This window comes from Lynx canadensis, chromosome B2 (assembly GCF_007474595.2).
Source record: "Lynx canadensis isolate LIC74 chromosome B2, mLynCan4.pri.v2, whole genome shotgun sequence".
In the NCBI taxonomy this organism is placed as follows: domain Eukaryota; kingdom Metazoa; phylum Chordata; class Mammalia; order Carnivora; family Felidae; genus Lynx; species Lynx canadensis.
In genome coordinates this window covers 66,568,946-66,588,241 of record NC_044307.1, presented here as the reverse complement: position 1 = coordinate 66,588,241, position 19,296 = coordinate 66,568,946, and the positions used below count along the sequence as shown (strand labels likewise).

The window sequence follows — 19,296 nt, the reverse complement described above, 5'->3', positions numbered from 1 at the left end:
GCAAACTGGTGCAGCTGCTCTGGAAAATAGTATGGAGGTTCCTCAAAAAATTAAAAATAGATCTACCCTATGACCCAGCAATAGCACTGCTAGGAATTTATCCAAGGGATACAGGAGTACTGATGCATAGGGGCACTTGTACCCCAATGTTTATAGCAGCACTTTCAACAATAGCCAAATTATGGAAAGAGCCTAAATGTCCATCAACTGATGAATGAATAAAGAAATTGTGGTTTATATACACAATGGAATACTACTTGGCAATGAGAAAGAATGAAATATGGCCTTTTGTAGCAACGTGGATGGAACTGGAGCGTGTTATGCTAAGTGAAATAAGCCATACAGAGAAAGACGGATACCATATGTTTTCACTCCTATGTGGATCCTGAGAAACTTAACAGAAGACCATGGGGGAGGGGAAGGAAAAAAAAAGTTAGAGGGGGAGGGAGCCAAACCATAAGAGACTCTTAAAAACTGAGAACAAACTGAGGGTTGATGGGGGGTGGGAGGGAGGGGAAGGTGGGTGATGGGCATTGAGTAGGGCACATGTTGGGATGAGCACTGGGTGTTGCATGGAAACCAATTTGACAATAAATTTCATATTAAAAAAAAAAAAGGATTCTGTGTCTCTCTCTCCCTCTCTCTGCCCCTCCCCCGCTTGTGCTCTGTCTCTCTCTCTCTCTCTCTCTCAAGAATAAACATTAAAATTTTTTTTAATTAAAAAAAATTAATGTCATAGTCTAAGATTATGTTTATGGCTTTTTGATGTAAAACATAAGCTCTCTTTACTTTATACATAATTACACCTGATACATACAATACAATGTATTTTCATGTAGTCTTCACACTCAGAGTATGGATTAAGACTCTTATTTTGTATAAGAGAAAATAAAGGCTCAGATAAATTAAGTGGTTGGTAGAGTTGAGACATTATCTCAGATTGCCTGGCTCTTGGTCTTAGAATCCCTCTATTGTCCTTTGCTTACTACTTGCTGACTATTGCTGGAAAAGTTTTCCTTTAAACTGTCCATTTGAGAGATTGCTTGAACGTACTTTCCATATAGATTTAAGTGAATTTTTTCCTTTGTAATAAGTCTGCAAACATTTATTTAAAAAATTTTTTTTAAGTTTATTTATTTTGAGAGAGAGAGAGAGAGAGAGAGAGGGAGAGTACAAGCAGGGGAGGGGCAGAGAGAGCGAGAGAGAGAGAGAGAATCCCAATGAGGGGATGAGGGGCTCAAACTCTCCAAACCATAAGATCATGACCTGAACCACAACCAAGAGTCGGATGCTTAACTGACTGAGCCACTCAGGTGCCCCAGTCTGCAAACATTTCTAATGACCAAGTGATTACTCCAATATCCCAAGAGAAAAGTTTTTTTTATTACAATTCATAAATCAAAGCATTCTACTATATTGGGCAGATTCATTTAAATGGGTCATATCCCTGCTAAATAACTATCATTCATGATTTTGAAACTTATAAGGAAGAGAACAGTGATCAATGATCACTGATCATTTGATCAATAGTCAAAACTTACAATGAAGAGAATATCATTAAATAAATGTGCACTGAACAAAAAAAGTTAAAAACTGACCCAACAACTTTGGGAAACTGGCAGTATCTATTAAAGCTGAATGTATATATATCTTATGATACAGCTACATACTCCTACATACATACTCAGTAGGTGTGTTTATATATGTTCATCAAAAGATATGTACTATAGTGTTCAAAACTGCACTTCTCTCTTAATAAAACTGAAGCTGGAAATGTTCAAACTCCTACTAACAGTAGAATAAAGAGGTAAGTTGTGGTACATTGACATAATGGAATGGTACACTATTACAACAGTAACAGCACACTGAACTATGCTCGATGATGGACAAGCTTCATATGAATAACGTTGAGAGAAAAAAACAAGACACAGAAGGGTACATGTTGTGTAATTCCATTTCCATAAAGTACAAGCAACAGGAAAAACTAAGCTATGCTGTTAGAACACCAGCACAGTGAGGGACAGTGATTGAGAAAAGGTATATAGGAGGTACTGTTTAGGTTCTGTTTCTTTATCTGGGTACTGTTTACACAGCAGTGCTCAGTTCTCTTTAGATAGGTGCTCTATTCTGTATTCACATTGTACTTCAATAAAATGTTCAAGAAGTGATATAAAAAACTAGAAAAATATATAGTAAGACCTGAGGGTATATATATTTTTAAATATTATTAAGGAAGGTTTAAATAATTGAAGCAGGGTTTCTTGCCTGGAGCCTTGCTTACATGGCTCATGTTGATTTATCCTACAGATCTGTGAAAACTTCTGCTAAATATCTTGGTATCTTAAAGAGTAAAACAATTACTGTTTCATCTTGAAATGGTAGTTTTTGCAAATATTGTACAAACATAATTTACAGAGTGATCTCGAGTAACCAATGAAAACACATGGGTTTATTACTGCAGCTTCTTTTTTTTTTTTAGTTTATTTATTTATTTTGAGAGAGAGAGAGAGAGAGAGAGCGTGTGTGTGTGTGTGTGTGCCCATGAGCAGTGGTAGGACAGACAGAGAGGGAGAGAGAGAATCCCAAGCAGGCTCCACACTATCAGCACAGAGCCCCATGAGGGACTTGATCTCACAACTGTGAGATCATGACCATGAGATCATGACCTGAGCTGAAATCAAGATTTGGACACTTATCCGACTGAATCATTCAGGTGCCCTTATTATTGCAGCTTCTCATGTAGTGAGGCCCAGAGAACTTCCAATGCTTTGATAGCATATATGGCTGGTTTAATTTAACAATTTTCATAGAAGGCATCATATATATGTGAATTCAGATGCTTTGAAAGCATGACCCATGTAGAACTAGAAGCACACAGCAAGTCTGTGCATTATTAGATACCAGTGACAAAAATCCCAAACAATATAACAAAAAGTGGAACTAAGGCATTACCTGCCAATGTTATAAAGAACTGGGGGCAAGAGAAGCCTCTTTTAGAAAATTGAATATTTTCTTAAAAATGAGACCTGGTTTCTTGCTCTTTTTCTATCACATTGATCTCAATAGCTAAGCTCTTATTCCTTTCATTACTCTTCTCCCAGAAATGTCTTGTAAATGGGAGGTACAGAAGGAGCAAGTGGCATCTATATTGGGGCTGATATTAGGTAACAGTCAAGATAGAAGCGGAAAGTGTAGCTCCATTAGTCTTATACTCTTAATAACTTTGTCTTGTCCTTAGCTCCGTCTCTCTCTCTCTCAGCTAATTGGCTTCAAGTACCTGAACCTCAAGGCCACAACTACATGTTCAAGCAGCTGATGTTTCTGTATTTACAGTCAAAATCACATAGTGGTTGACATGAGAAAAATAATGCCCCAGAGGGATATGATGTACATGGCATATATAATCCAAAGGATAAACCAACAAAAACCAAAATGGAAGTCAAATTTACCATTTATCAGGTGACCCCGGTGCTTTAGGCAGCCAAAAATTTCAGACTTTGGTCTATAATTGTAAGTATAATTTCGGTATAATTAAGTTTTTAGGGAGTATTTAGTTTGTATTGTCTGGAGTATAACAGCTATGGCACATTTGACCCTTTCTGGAAATTTTAGTTTCAGGTCACCTCCCAAAGGTATAATTAACATGGATCTGATTATTTCCAAGGTACAGAATTTAAGAGGTCAAAGAACTAAAAGATTTAGGATGAAAACAAGCAATCCCTTTCTCCACTTTGCTTCTGATTAATTTTTAAAAAACGTTTATTTATTTATTTTGAGAGAGAGAGAGTGTGTGTGCATGAGCAGGGGAGGGACAGAGAGAGAGAGGGAGAGAGAAAATCTCAAGCAGTCTCCATGCTGTCAGCACAGAGCCCAAGGCAGGGCTCCATCTCAGGAACCATGAGATCATGACCTGAGCTGAAATCACGAGTGGGATGCTTGAGCCACCCCGGTGCCTAACTTCTTGAATAAGGATAAATGGTAGATAAAGTTTTGAGATCTTGCATGTCTAAGAATGTCTTTATGCTACTTTCACACTCCATGAATAGTTTGGCTGAGTGCAGAATTTTAGGTTGGAGATAATTTTCTTCCATAATTGTGAAAGTATTGTTATGTAGTCTTTTTTGCTTTAATTTTTTTTAATGTTTATTTATTTTTGGAGAGAGAGAGAGACAGTGCGAGCGGGAGAGGGGCAGAGAGAGAGGGAGACACAGAATCTGAAGCAGGCTCCGGTCTCTGAGCTGTCAGCATAGCGCCTGACGTGGGGTTTGAACTCATGAATGGCAAGATCATGACCCGAGCAGAAGTCTGATGCTCCACTGACTGAGCCACCCAGGCAACCCCAAGTACCCCCTTTTTTGCAAGTATTGTTTTGTTTGAAGTGCCAGGCACTTGGTAGCCCTTCTCCTGTGACCACCAGTTCTGGAGAATCATAACGTAACATGACTTTGATACAATCCTTCCCTTACAGTTTCCCTGTACTCTTTTTGAGGCACTCCTGTTAGTTGGATATTTGATCTCCCGGTAAGGTCACCTACCTTTCCTATTTTTTGGTTTCATTTTCTCTGTCTTTTCCTTCTAATTTCTGGGAAGTTTTCACAATTTTAGTGACCTTCTGCTTTCTTTTTTTTCCTGCTGTCACATTTTTCACTTCTAGGAAAATTTTTTTTTCAGTTTGTTCTTTTTTATGACTAAAGCACTAAAAAAAGATTATGTAATCTCTGTATAAGGCTTGAGTGTATTAACTGGTGGCCTTACTTTTTTTTTTGGTGGGGGGGCCTGTCTGCCAGCATCCACTTCACAAACTTTCACTTAATTCCCCTGTTTCCGTTCCAGTAAACATCTTGGCTCCACCTTGAGCTGGTCCAGTCTCTCTTGATGTGAACTCTCTAACACGGCACTTTTGAAGTATCTTTAAATGCTAGCCCCAAGCTTTCAGGGATACATAAATGAGGATGCAACTGCTGCTATTTGATTATGATTCAGACCCCAGGGACTGAGTTCCAACTCTTCCTGGAGTTGGCCTGGAGATCAAGTGACATCATGTATTAGAAACACTCTACAGGGGCGCCTGGGTGGCGCAGTCGGTTAAGCGTCCGACTTCAGCCAGGTCACGATCTCGCGGTCCGTGAGTTCGAGCCCCGCGTCAGGCTCTGGGCTGATGGCTCAGAGCCTGGAGCCTGTTTCCGATTCTGTGTCTCCCTCTCTCTCTGCCCCTCCCCCGTTCATGCTCTGTCTCTCTCTGTCCCAAAAATAAATAAACGTTGAAAAAAAAAAAAAAAAAAGAAACACTCTACAAACTGAAAAACACTTTGCTAGTCTTGGGTATTATTAATAAAAGTTATGACATTTGGGCAAGTATTCAAGCTGCTTTCTTTTCCCAGACTGCTCCACTTGAAATGAAAAGTTAATTTAAATGAATCATGCAAAGATATTGACACAGCTAAATTTGCTGAAAGCTGCTGGGCTTTTAAACTTTTCTCTAAAACCCAGAAAGGCTGGTTAATTTCATTGTCTCACCAACCAAATGACAAAGCAATTTGGGCATCTCAGTGCCCTTTTATTTTTTTTAATTTTTTTTTATTGAGGCATAACTGACATATAACATTAGTTTCAGGTGTACAGCCTAATGATTTGATATTTGTATGTATGTGAAATGATCGCCACAATGAGTTTAGTCTCCCTTCAATGCCCTTTTAGAAAGATAGCAGCTCTGGCTTAAAACAAATGACATTAGTCTTGGTCTTGACGCTTTGTGTGTTCAGCAAACCAAGGCAGGTTTATTGGGTGAGAAAATAAATGGATCGGCAAATGAGGATTGCTATTCAATCTAGTGTATTCTTAAAAAGAAATTTCTGCAATATATAATCAAAGCTTAAAGCCCTGAATTCTGGCTAAGGGTCACAGCAAGGAAGAACAATGAATACCTTTAATAATTATATTATTATTCCTATGTCTCATAAAAAATCAATTGCATTTGGATGGGGGAACAATTACCTTTTAAATTTGTAGATTCAGGGCACCTGGGTGGCTCAGTCGATTGTGTGTCTGACTCTTGATTTTGGCTTAGGTCATGATCTCACATTTGGTGAGACTGAGCCAGCACTGGGCTCTGAGCTGACAGTGTGGGGCCCGCCTGGGATTCTCTATCCCTCGCTCTTTGCCCTTCCCCCACTCATGCTCTCTCTCTCTCTCTCTCTGTCTCTCTGTCTTTCTCTCAAAATAAATAAAATTTAAAAAATTTGTAGATTCTACTTTGATTACTGAAACTATGATTAGATTTTAAAGGTATTCTTGAATATTTTAAGTCTTTCATTTTATACTATTTTTTGTTCAGCATAACATAAACTAGAGTTTTAAGTAAAATAAGAATTAATGGTTTCATATGTATTACCTACATTTGTGTGAGTTTAATTATTACTTTTTATTGAGGCATAGGTGACACATAGTTACATTAACTTCAGGTGTACAACATAGTGACTGGACCACTCCATACATTATGCTGTGCTCCACACAAGTGTAGTTACCATCTGTCACCATACACACTATTACAATACCATTGACTATATTCCCTATGCTGTACCTTTCATCCTGTGACTTATTTGTTCCATAACTGGAAGTATGTACCTCCCACTCTCCTTTACCCATTTTGCCCAATCTTTTACCCCATTCCCCTCTGTATTTATGGGTCTGTTTCTGTTTGTTTGTTTGTGTGTTCATTTGTCTTGTTTTTTAGATTCTACATATAAGTGAAATCATATGGTATTTTTCTTTGTTTCCCCTATTTCACTTAGCATAATACCCTCTAGGTCCATCTATACTGAAACAAATGGTAAGATTTCTCTCTCTTTCTTTTTTTAAGGCTGAGTAATATTCCATTGCATAAATATACCACATCTTTTTTATCTGTTCATCTAATGATGGACACATCTTGGCTGTTGTGAATAATGCTGCAATAGCATAGGGGGTGCAAATATCCCTTCAACTTAGTGTTTTTGTTTTCTTTGGGTAAATACCCAGTAGTGGAATTACTGGATCATAAGTTATTTCTATTTTTAATTTTTTGAGGAACCTCCATACTGTCTTCCACAGTGGCTGTATCAATTTACATCTCTACCAACAATGCACAAGGGCTCCTTTTTCTTCACATTCTTGCCAACACGTGTTATTTCTTGTCTCTTTGATTTTAGCCATTCTGAGAGGTGTGAGGGGATGTCTCATTGTGGTTTTGGCATGCATTTCCATAATGATTAGTGATGTTGAGCATCTTTTCATGTGTCTGTTGGCCATCTGTATGTCTTTGGAAAAATGTCTATTTAGGTCCTCTGCTGATTTTTTAATAGGATTGTTCGGGTTTTTTGGTGTTAAGTTGTATAAGTTTTTTATATATTTTGGATATTGCCTCCTTATTAGACACATCATTTGTAAATACCTTCTCCCATTTTAAGCAGGCTGCTTTTTCATTTTGTTGATGGCTTCCTTTGCTGTGCAAAAGCTTCTTACTTGTACAAGTTTAATTACTGATTACAATATATATTACACAGCCCAGTTCCATACAATGAGATTCTAGATCTTGAAGCAAAACTGTTCAGTCAGACTCTTTACTTTTCATGGGTTACCTGAGAGGAAGGCCTTATCTTGCTTTATCTGTGGATATATAAATACCTCTGGTCCAAAGATTTGCTGCAAGAGTAGTAATCTGTTTTCAAGTTCAATTGCAAATTGTTTTTGCACAATTTAGTAGTTGATAAGTTAGATCAGGGAATTTTCTCCAATACTCTCTATATCTGTCTTGTACAATATGGTAGCCAGTAGCCATCATATTGCTACTGACCACTTGAGATATGGCTAGTGCCTTTGAGGAATTGAATTTATGAATTAAATAGCTACATGTAGCTACTGGCAACTGTATTGGGCATCATAGTTCTATATTATTACAAGGGATTCATGCATGAGAAATGCCTCAAAGGTCTCACTTTTCTTTTTATTATTTTTTTTAAAGTTTATTTTTTGAGAGAGAGACAGAGAGAGAAAGAAAGAGAGAGCACAAGCAAAGGAGGGACAGAAAGAGAGAGGGAGATACAGAATCTGAAGCAGGCTCCAGGCTCTGAATGGTCAGCGCAGAGCCTGATGCAGGGCTTGAACCCATGAAACATGAAATCATGACCTGAGCCGAACTTGGATGTTAAACCGACTGAGCTACCCAGGTGCCCCAAAGGGTTCAGTTTCTAACAGAAGAGCTGATATTTTAAAATGTTTTTTGATATAGAGTTCCACTTTAATATCCAGAATTATCAAGAATATGTGCCTAGAAGTGGTTGTATTTTGAGTATGTGTTGATTGAGAAAATATACAATAAAAAAGTTAATAAATACTTTAGCAAGGATTTTAAATGAATTTAAACTTTATTTTTGATAACAGTATCTACAGTATCCTGGGAGCAAGTAGTCTAGATATGGGGAAAATATATGACTGGTTCCATAGGTAGACATATATGATTAGTGCCTGGATAGATGTAAGGAACTCATAGAATAATGTCTGCATTCACAAGTTGGAAAACATTGTTCTAGAATTAAAAGATGAGAGGTAAATTAAAGATAATTAAAAGATAAAAATAGTAAGAAGAAAAATTCATTGAAAGTGTGTTAATACCTCATAACCAGTTAAGAATCACCAAAGGCTGAACGGCTATCTGGGCCTCAGGTATTTTGTGTGCATACTAAAATGTGTGACATTTGTTTTAATTATGGTGATTATCTACTTGGTTTCAGATCTTAAAATTCTACTGCGTAAGGATCTTTTTATTTACAAAAACAAAATTTATCTTTAATGCTTTTTTAAAACCTAAAAATTAAAAAAATAGAGACTCTCAGTGATTTGTGTTAGAAGTCATGTCCAATGGTTTGTCAATAGTTGTAGAATAGTTTGATTTAAAAATTAATACTTATTGGGGCACCTGGGTGGCTCAGTTGGTTAAGTGTCCAACTTGGTTCAGGTCATGAGTTCGAGCCCCGCATCAGGTTCTCTGCAGTCAGCACAGAGCCTGCTTTGGATCCTCTGTTCCCCTCTCTGCGCTCCTCCCCCACTTTCATTCTCTTTCTCTCTCAAAATAAATAAACATTAAAAAGTTAATACTTATTTTGTCATTAGATACAAAAAGATGTCCTTCATGATATAACTGAACGGCCCTCCCCTGCTTCTTTCCCTTGTTCCATTTCTGTTGGAGGTACTGCATATCATAGCCATGGGCAAAGGCTAAAGATAGGGTTATGTAGTAGCTATCTCCCAGCAACCCACCCACTTAAACCTACAATCTAAATGAAAACAGTATCTTGTCACTAGTAGGAATTTATCCAAAGGATACAGGAGTGCAGATTCAAAGGGGCACATGTACCCCAATGTTTATAGCAACACTTTCAACAATAGCCAAATTATGGAAAGAACCTAAATGTCCATCAACTGATGAATGGATAAAAAAGATGTGGTTTATATATACAATGGAATACTACTTGGCAATGAGAAAGAATGAGATCCTGCCATTTGTAGCAACGTGGATGGAACTGGAGGGTATTATGCAAAGTGAAATAAGTCAGTCAAAGAAAGACAGATATCATATGTTTTCACTCATACGTGGAACTCGAGAAAGTTAACAGAAGACCATGGGGGAAGGGAAGGTGAAAAAATAGTTACAAATAGAGAGGGAGGGAGGCAAACCATAAGAGACTCTTAAATACAGAGAACAAACTGAGGGTTGATGGGGGTGGAGTGGGGGAGAGGGGAAAACGGGTGATAGGCACTGAGGAGGGCACTTGTTGGGATGAGCACTGGGTGTTGCTTGTAAGTGATGAATCAATGGGAATCTAGCCCCAAAACCAAGAACACACTGTATACAGTAGCCAACTGCAGCCAACTTGACAATAAATTATATTAAAACAACAACAACAACAACAATAACAACAACAACAATAACAACAACAACAACAGTGTGTTGTTACTACAACATGAAGAGAAATCTCCTGACATCTCAGATCACCACCCCAAAACCCTTCAGTTTAGAAGTTCTGCATCTCCCACTGCTTGGCAGAAAGGGAAACAATTTCAGGCTGTATAATCATTGTCTGCATAATTAAATACCAACTTCACGGTATGGATTTAGAGAAGAATATATTTTGTGATTCTCAGGCAACCTGGTTTTAGGATGGTTCTATTCTCAAAAGATATAAATGGCAATGGGAAAAGCATTCCTTTTTAAGCCTGAAGCAAACCCTGAGATATTGAAAAGAGAATGAAATGTTAAACAACCTTATATTATGAGTTAGTTTCAAATAATATGCTTATTAGTTCATATTCTCAAACATTGACATATTCCATAATCCCACCAGCTCTTAAGATATTCAAGTTATTGCTCTAATGATGGCATTAAAAACAATCTCATGGGCAGTAAACCTTGACATCCTGAACAAATATGCTGTTCTTCAGAACAGTAGCACACATCTGCCTGGAGAAAGTAATCGCAATGCAGGGAACAATCCCATGTTCTGCTCTATCACTTAACGATCAATTATGTTTCATCAAGTAATTCGCAAGACATATTAGGTCATTCCAGGAGCAACACAACTGCTAACCTCTCCATGGCCTTGCTGGCATGGTTAATAAATCTGAGCAATACACGGGCCATTTGCTGAAAATATATATAGTCGGGAGGGGGGAACATTTGCCCAAATCCAAGACTGTACATTAAGTTCCAATTTCATTTTTTTACAAACAAAACAAATCAGAAGCTCTACTAAGCACTGAAGCACAAAGACTGGAAAATGACCCGGCAAGCGCTTACAGTGACAGATGTTGCCATCAACCTATTACATTGACATTCACCTGAATGAGGTTGGCAGCTGGGTTCCTTCTTTTCTCAAAGTGTTTCTGGCGGTGCTGTTCTTGTACTTTTAATGCAAAACCCGAGCCAAGAATGCCCTGGAACAAAATACAAAAATAGTTCTTAAATTTTTTTCAAAAGGACTGTTAAGCAATATAAATATTAAAAAAAAAAACCTCAAATGAGTCTAAGGAAAGACAAACACTATTCAACCTGTTCGTAAACATATTACTTATTAAAACAAACACTATTTACCTTTTGTATGATACCACTGGCAATGGCAAGTTGTGGGGCAAGACTGCCAAGAAATGTAACAACTTTTGTTCTTTAGTAAATCAACCAGGCAATGCCATTTATTATTTCTTACAGTATGGTAAGAGGCATTACAATTACAAATAAAAATCACAATTTTTAAAAATGTTTTTTGTGTGACCTTCTCTGTGACACTTCTTTATATGTTAGAGGAAATTCCCCATTTGGAATTAGGGGATGTGATAGAATTCAGAGGCTAGGAATTCTGGTTTTGGGCAGAGGTGGATTTAAAATTTGGGACAGTTTGAAGTCTCACTACTGTGGACATGGGAGTTTTTCTAGCACTTTGATGATACTATGAAATTTTATATTTTCCATTCTTGAAATGGTGGGGTATTTTTAAAATCTGTCCCAGCTTAATTCTCTACGATGCTATAATTCTACGCCTACCCAAGTAGAGTGAAAGGGGTGGGGGGAGATAGTTATCCAGACACTCAGTTTTGAAGACAAAGTTTTCCATTTTGCCTGTTTATACAATAAAGACAAGAGCTTGGGTTATTGCAAAGAACATTCTTACTTCCCTGAGTTTTAATCTCACACTTTTAGCATTCCTTACCTTTCTGGTTTTAGCTCACTTTTTCAGATTTTGGAGTTAGTCAGACTAGTATGTGTCTCCTATGTTTATATTAGTACTTTTGGCTGGTTTGCCTCCTTCTGCTTATCATTTTGATCTGCTAGAATCCTGGCTCTTTGAAATGCCTCCCTCTTTTCAGTTTGCTCTGGTCTAACATTTGTGGAATCAAGATGCTTTGTTTCAGTCTTGGGCTGGCTTTTGGAGCTTGCTAAATTAAGTCTCTAGGCTTTGTTCATAAGTTTCCACTTTATTGGCATGGGATGTGGATCTCTACTGCTTTCAAGTCTGTGGCTTTTACTTGCTAGCTATAAATTATTACCTTTTTATTAAACTTCAAGGAGTCTAACTCTTAAGCTAGAGATGGATGTCTTATAAGCACTGAGTCAGTATTTGCTGTAGATAGGGAATGGTTGTTTTTCTTTTCATATATATATGTTTACTTATTCATTTTGCAAGAGAGAGAAGGGGAGGAGGGGCAGAGAGAGAGAGAGGGAGAGAGAAACCCAAGCAGGTTCTGCGCTATCAGTGAGATCATGAACTCATGAACTGTGAGATCATGAGCTGAGCCAAAATTGAATGCTCAACCAAATGAGCCACCCAGGCACCCCATTTTTTATTTATATTTTCAAAGTAGCTCAAAGATGGTATAAGCTATCTAGGCAAGTGGTGGGTTTCTCATCTTTAGAAGGTGTTAAGTCTCGGCTGGATGACAATTTGACCAAGATATATTTGAGCTCTAGATCACCTTTAATGCCCCCTTCTTATCTTACATATTACAATTCTGAGCACATCTGTGACAATAGCCAGATAATCAGTAATACAATTATGTTTAAAATACAGTTACATGATAATACTGCTTGCTATTAATGAGCAATAATCTTCATTATTAATTAGGATGAATGACTGTACCGTGAAATTAGAAATTACATTATAGGTTCTGTTTTCCATCTGCCTTTTTTTGTGATTGTCTCATGCTGTCTAAGATCTTCATTAGGCTGAGGATGCACAAACCAAACTTCGTGCAAACTTAAAAACCTGGTCCATATGGTCTTGTTTGTCAATTTAAACAACATTTCCCTCCATGTAGAGGTTATAAAAATGGCCTTCCAACTCTAGTCACTCATAACTCCTAAATTTTTTACTGCTATTTGAAGTGACTTAGGAAAGATTTATTTATTTTCCTTTTAATGTTATTTTTCCTGAAGCACATACATGTAAGAAAATAGAAGGCATTAGAGTATATTACATATTTGTTATATGTATTGTGTGTACATACATTACATGCATAGGGCACATAATCCACTCATGGAGCATAATTCAGATTTTGTAGACATTAAATTAACAGTAATAGCTGCCATTTTTTGGTATTTATTATGTGCAAATGAGGTTTAAATGTAAATCCCTTTTGGAAAATAAAGACAGGCCTAGCACAAACTCAGCATTTGCCAAACAAACTAAAATGTGCTAAAAATCACACTGGCATTGCTTAGAAATATATATTAGTAGTTGGCAAATGTTTGCTACATATCTCTTGTGCCAGACTGTACATTACAACAGTTATTAAACCAGGTCTGCTCATTGTCTCATTATGGCTCCATTCCAATTTTCCTCCACCTCTCTACACAGCTCAGTGAACCTCAGTAGAAGTCTGTTAAAATAAAGTTCATTATGTTATATATATATATATATATATATATATATATATATATATATACACACACATATATGTATACATATATAAAACTTATGGGATATATATAAATATATTATATATCTATAACTTATGGGATATATATATGTTATCTATGTATATAATCCATGTGCCATGCCTTCAAATAGCAACATCAATAAAATGAAACTTCATAGAAATTGACTTCTGTTGGGGTGCCTGAGTGGCTCAGTTGGTTAAGCGTCTGACTTCAGCTCAGGTCATGATCTCATGGTTTGTGAGTTTGAGCCCCGTGTCGGGCTCTAATGCTGACAGCTCAGAGCCTAGAGCCTGCTTCGGATCCTGTGTCTCCCTCTCTCTCTGTCCCTTCCCCACCCGTTCTCTCTCTCTCTCAAAAATAAATTAACATTAAAATTAAAAAAAAAATTGACTTTTGTTTTCATTCATTGCCTAAGATCACATGACTTAAATTTTTAGGTTTTATGTTTTAGTGCTATGTTGAGAAGTATTACATAAACATCAAGTACAAAGAAAATATGTTTTGGTAAACATTTAAGTATCTATCCCTTTTTATCTCCCAGATTAAAGGAGCTTAATGTAGTGCAGAAGGACAGGCTACACTGAAAGATACACTTAGCAGGAAGGAAGGGAGTGTTCTAAAGAAGGGAAAGGCCTGCACCTTAGGGCCATGCTGAGGAGCTGACTGCTTCTGTCTGCTCATTAGCTTAGGGATGCTGTGGGCCTCAAGGAAAGTGATCTTCCAGTGGAGTTTGGAAGGGTAGTTATATGGCTCTATGATATGCAGAAGAGTCCTTCTGCTTTGAAGAAAGATGGGGAAAGGCTCTTCTCTTTCTTGGTCCTTGGTTTCCTGGGTGGGAGGAAACCCAACCAGGGATGGCTCACGTCTCACCTCTAAGTTTCCTAGCAAAATGTGCTCTCCTAAATCTCAATCATACAACACTGTTGCCAGCAGGCACACAAGACATAATGGTATTTCCAGCCACTTTTTTTAAAGGTATATATGGACCATTTAGTTTTTTCTTTTTTAAAGGTATATATGGACCATTTAGTCTTTCATTCAGTAAATATGAGGTTGCAATAAAAGATATATGGTAAGCCAATGTTTCTTGGAATTGTTAGGGAGTGTTCTGTGCAAGCAAGTTTCTCAGATTTCCAACACATATATATTTTTTTAACGTTTTATTTATTTTTGAGAGAGACAGAGTGCGAGTTGGGGAGGGGCAGAGAGAGGGAGACACAGAATCTGAAGCAGGCTCCAGGCTCTGAGCTGTCAGCACAGAGCCCGACATGGGGCTCGAACCCACGAACCGTGAGATCATGACCTGAGCTGAAGTCAGACACTTAACTGACGGAGCCACACAGGCGCCCCCCCTTTTTTAACATTTTATTTAGATTTCCAACACATATTAATTTAATTTGCATATCTGAAAATTGTAATCACTTTATTGGGAAACATTTCCAAGCATAACAACTTAGTGTCTGACCTCTAACCTAACAGAATAACACAATTTAACCTTCCTGTGATAGTCCAGAGTTTCCTTATGGGGGCTGGTATTTTGCTGTGCTGGATACGGCCAGTTTCCAGAGATGGGTTGACCCTAACACTGATGGGCCCCAGGTCCTTACAGATTTTGAACACTCGTGTTTGCTTGCTTCTTACAAATATTTTCCCCTTCTTTTGTTGTTAGTTTTCCACCATCTCTTCCCATTATACTGTTTGTTCAATCAGTGGACCTCTGCCTTTGCTGTTTATAATCTTCAGAGAATTGTAAAACTATGTAGCTCAGCTTATCAGAATTTTCTCTCAATTAAGAACAGGTTATGATTTAGGTTTCAAGAGGCTCTCCTATGAGGACAACACATACACTGTTGTCAATTTTAATAGCCCAGAAGTTGCCTGCTTCTTTGTTTACAGTTTTTCACTGGATCACACAGGTTGTTTTATATGTGGTCTCAGGATAAGTATAGACACTAAAGCAGCAGTATTTTGGTAAAAAAACCCAAGAACGTATTTATTGTTTCTAAAGGTATTTTCATGTGGGGAATTTGATTACTGAATGAGTCTCTGCTCTGTTATGGATTGTTGAGTTTGCCAGATGAGTTGATTCTGGATAAGTGAGATTTTTTTTGACTCTCCTTGATTTTGTCATTTCACAACAGAAAACAATACATCTAGATTCATACATAAAAGGGGAGACAAAATTCATGAAGGTTTTCTACATGGCAAGCATTAGACTTATATCACCATATTGCTCTTGACAAAATTTCTGTGGGTGCAATAATTCTTCTTCTGTTATATAGATCAAGAAACATACCCCATGTTACTATTATTGGCTGAACTGTAGCCCTCTGAAATTCCTATGCTGGAATCCTAATTCCCAGTACTTTAGAATGTGACTTTATTTGGAGATAAGGTCTTTACAGAAGTAATCAAGTTACAATGAAGTCATTAGGATGAGCCCTAATATGATATGACTGGTGTCTTTATGAGAGGAAGTTTGGACATAGACATGTACAGAGGGAAGACAATGTGAGGATACAGGGAGAAGACTGCTATCCGTGAACCAAGGAAAGATGTCTGGAACAGATCCTTCTCTCATGCTCCTCAACAAGAACCAACCTTGCTTGCTCCTTGATTTTGGACTTCTAGATTCCAGAACTGTGAGACAATAAATTTCTGCTGTTTAAGTCACCCAACCTGTGATGTCTTTATAGCGGCCCTGGCAAACTAATATAGTCGCATGGGTGTACGTGACAAAACCAGGTAGTATGTGGCTTTAAATCCAAGCCAAGATCTAATGCTCAAGTGTATGCATAGTCTTTTCGGTGTCTTCTCTGTGGTCTCGTATGGTCTGGGGCAGAACCAGCCAGTCAATCTAAAGTTGGGGTCTGGCCATGGGAACGACATGAGTGTCCTCTGCACTCATTCACTGGCAGAGATGAAGCCCTGTGAGCCAAAGGCTGGGATGCTGAAAATCCCTAATCCCTTGGCTTCCTGTGGAGGGATGCTCTGGGGTCTCTGCTCAGCAGAGACCGTGATGCCACTCACGGATAAGTACAGAGCAAGAGTGTCTGGAGCAAGAGTGAAGTTATTGTTCCTTAAGCATGCCTGCTGCTACACTGTAACCCTCCTTTTTGTTGGCTCTCTTCCCCTATAAGAGGTGGAGTGAGCAAAGTGAGAATTTGGGGATGGAGGCAAATTGTAATATTTTGACCAGCTGCCTTTACAAAAACAAGAGGATAAAATGATCAGAGAGTAAGCATCATCCATTAAGGAGAAAATAATCAGAGGCTTGGGAGAAGATAAATGTGCTCTTCATTCTGATAAGATGCAGAAGCTGTTCACTAAGAAAAATCAGTGATGGTGACAGAAAGAATAAATCGTCTGACACATTGAAACCCTTTAAGGTCATATGCTTTTCACTCAAATGGATCTGAAGAGGTAATATTCCACTTATCACATCCAGCTCTTAAGCAGCACATGTTATAAGCCAAATTGGAGAGATCAGTTTAAAAAGAAGATATCTTTAAATCTTTATGCATATTTTAAATGTATTAGTAGCACATTGAATGAGAGGTGATGCCATCTGAATTATTATTTGGTCATAAAGACCAAAGGGCATAAAACTCTCAGGTTAAGTATCTCCAAGGGAAGACCATATTTCACAAATTTTCCAACTAGATGTATGTATAAAAGTCAACATTATATTAATAAAATTATATCTGTAGCGATATAGATATGTTCCGGGCACACCAATTTGTGAAAGCTCATGCTAATAAACCTCTAAGATCTAATTTAAACTGTTTTATTTCTGCAAAGATACTCACGGCAGGAAGTGCAAAGAAAGAAATGCCAAGGAGTGCAAAGCCTGCAGAAAGCAATCTTCCCAGCCAAGTTAGGGGAGTTTTGTCTCCATAGCCAATCGTTGTCAATGTAATCTAAAAACAAAATAAATAGAACGTGCAGCTTAAGTACTTGAGAGGAAAGTTAGGACCTATGAACAGGAGGCAAAGCAACGTTTCCACTAAATCATTATTCAACAAGCCTTGTTGGCACATTTTATTACTGTGCTTTAATTTTCCGTGACGCATAACAGAGCTTCTCTTTGTTTAAGGAAGGGAATAACCTACATACTTGTTCCTCCCTTATAACACAATTTTCCATCTTTTCTAAGTGTTTCCAAGGAAAGGTTATTTAAATAAGCGGATAACCATCAGAGATACAGAAATGATAGCACCATGGATTTAGGACTGGATCAGTACACAAAACAATAATTTATGTTAATTAAGGCTGTCTATTTATTACCTTGGCAGGCATTTCCTGGAGGTCTGGTGTGTGCAAGGTACGTGTTATGATTTGTAGTGGAACAAAAATTAGAGGTACGTAGTTCTTGTCCTAAGATATTTACGGCACAAGAGGGGAGACACGTCACACACAAATCATTAAAACACGAAATAGGGCAAGACAGCTACTATGATGGATGCACAAATAATCTGCTAAGCGGATTCAAAGAACAGATTGATTGTTTCCAGCTTGGAGGGGGTGGGGGAGGCGGTCAAGGAGGCTTTGAAGGAGAAGCAATATTTTGCGAGGCAAAAATGATAAAGAGGGTGATCTAGGGTGGGAAACAGGTGATCAGCTGCACAGCAGTGAGAACAAATATGGTAGGTTCTAGAAAGTATAAGTTGTTTAGTTGGGTTGGAGCATGGTGGGTCTTAAGAGGATTAGTGGAAGAGGAGATTAACTAAATATGCTATTGCTAGATCAGGGAGTGTCTTTGAAAAACGATATTTGGATCATGTCTCTCCCATGATCAGACTGCTCCAGGATCTTCCCATGCTTCTTAGAACAAAGTCCCAGCTCCTCTCCAGGGCCCATGAGGTTGTGCACGATCTGGAAGAATGATGGCGCAAGTGAACTGGAACAGTGGCAACGAGGCTGTATGGGAGTGCAAAGTAAAGAGACATGCTTATGAAGTTCAATAGAAATGCATTTGTTAATCATCTGGGATGAAGGGGAAGACTAAGTCAACTAGGACTTAAAAATTTTAAGAAGACAGCTCCAGTATAAATAGAAATATGATGAGAAAAAGAAGATTTTGGAGCAAAGATAGAGAGTTTGGTTTTGCAAATAAGTGCTTTTTAAACATTTTTTAAATGTTTATTTATTTTTGAGAGAGAGAGAGAGAGACACATACCATGTGAGCATGGAGGGGCAGAGAGAGGGAGACACAGAATCCAAAGGAGGATCCAGGCTCTGAGCTGTCAGCATAGAGCCCAACGTGGGGCTCGAACTCACAAAACACAAGACCATGACCTGAGCCGAAGTCAGATGCTTAACCAACAGAGCCACCCAGGCACCCTGCATAAGTGGTTTTTAAATGTTAGTATGACTCTGATCTAGAAATGTCGAGCAGGAAATTGATATAGAGAACTTGAGTCTTGAAAGACAGAGACTGGGTTTGGCATGAGATTTGGATTTTAGAGTCAGGCACAGGATGATTATTGAAACTTTGTGAATAAATGAGATTGCAAAGTGTGCAAAGAAAGGGTCCAAGGACACCTCAGGAAATAGACATTTAAGGGATGGAAGGGAAAGGAGTCAGAGAAGAATAAATATTTTAAAAAGTAAGGGAACTAGAAATGGGTAAAATACATGGAAACTCAATGAAGAAGGAGAGTTTCATAAGGGACCAGGTGATCCCTGGTATCACAGTCTCATAGAAAACAAGGAGAATGAGGACTGAGAAAAAAGATACTGGTTATGGAGATAGATACTCACTGATTTCTAGGAAAGTGGTTGCTTTGGTCTTATCATCCTACCTGGGTTTTGAAGGAGGGGTTACATTT

At 38.0% G+C, this 19,296-nt stretch overlaps 1 protein-coding gene across 3 annotated transcripts in view; it reads right to left on the bottom strand.

Moving 5' to 3' along the window:
- Positions 1-19,296, bottom strand: part of KCNQ5 (potassium voltage-gated channel subfamily Q member 5) — a 524,285-nt gene that overhangs the window by 76,803 nt on the left and 428,186 nt on the right. For all 3 annotated transcript variants that reach the window (XM_032593201.1, XM_030315841.1, XM_030315843.1), the window contains exons 6-7: positions 17,275-17,385; positions 10,873-10,968 (exon numbers count right to left, since the gene is read on the bottom strand). In XM_032593201.1, the coding sequence (XP_032449092.1) occupies positions 10,873-10,968; positions 17,275-17,385 (207 nt within the window). The remainder of the gene's footprint in view (positions 1-10,872; positions 10,969-17,274; positions 17,386-19,296) is intronic.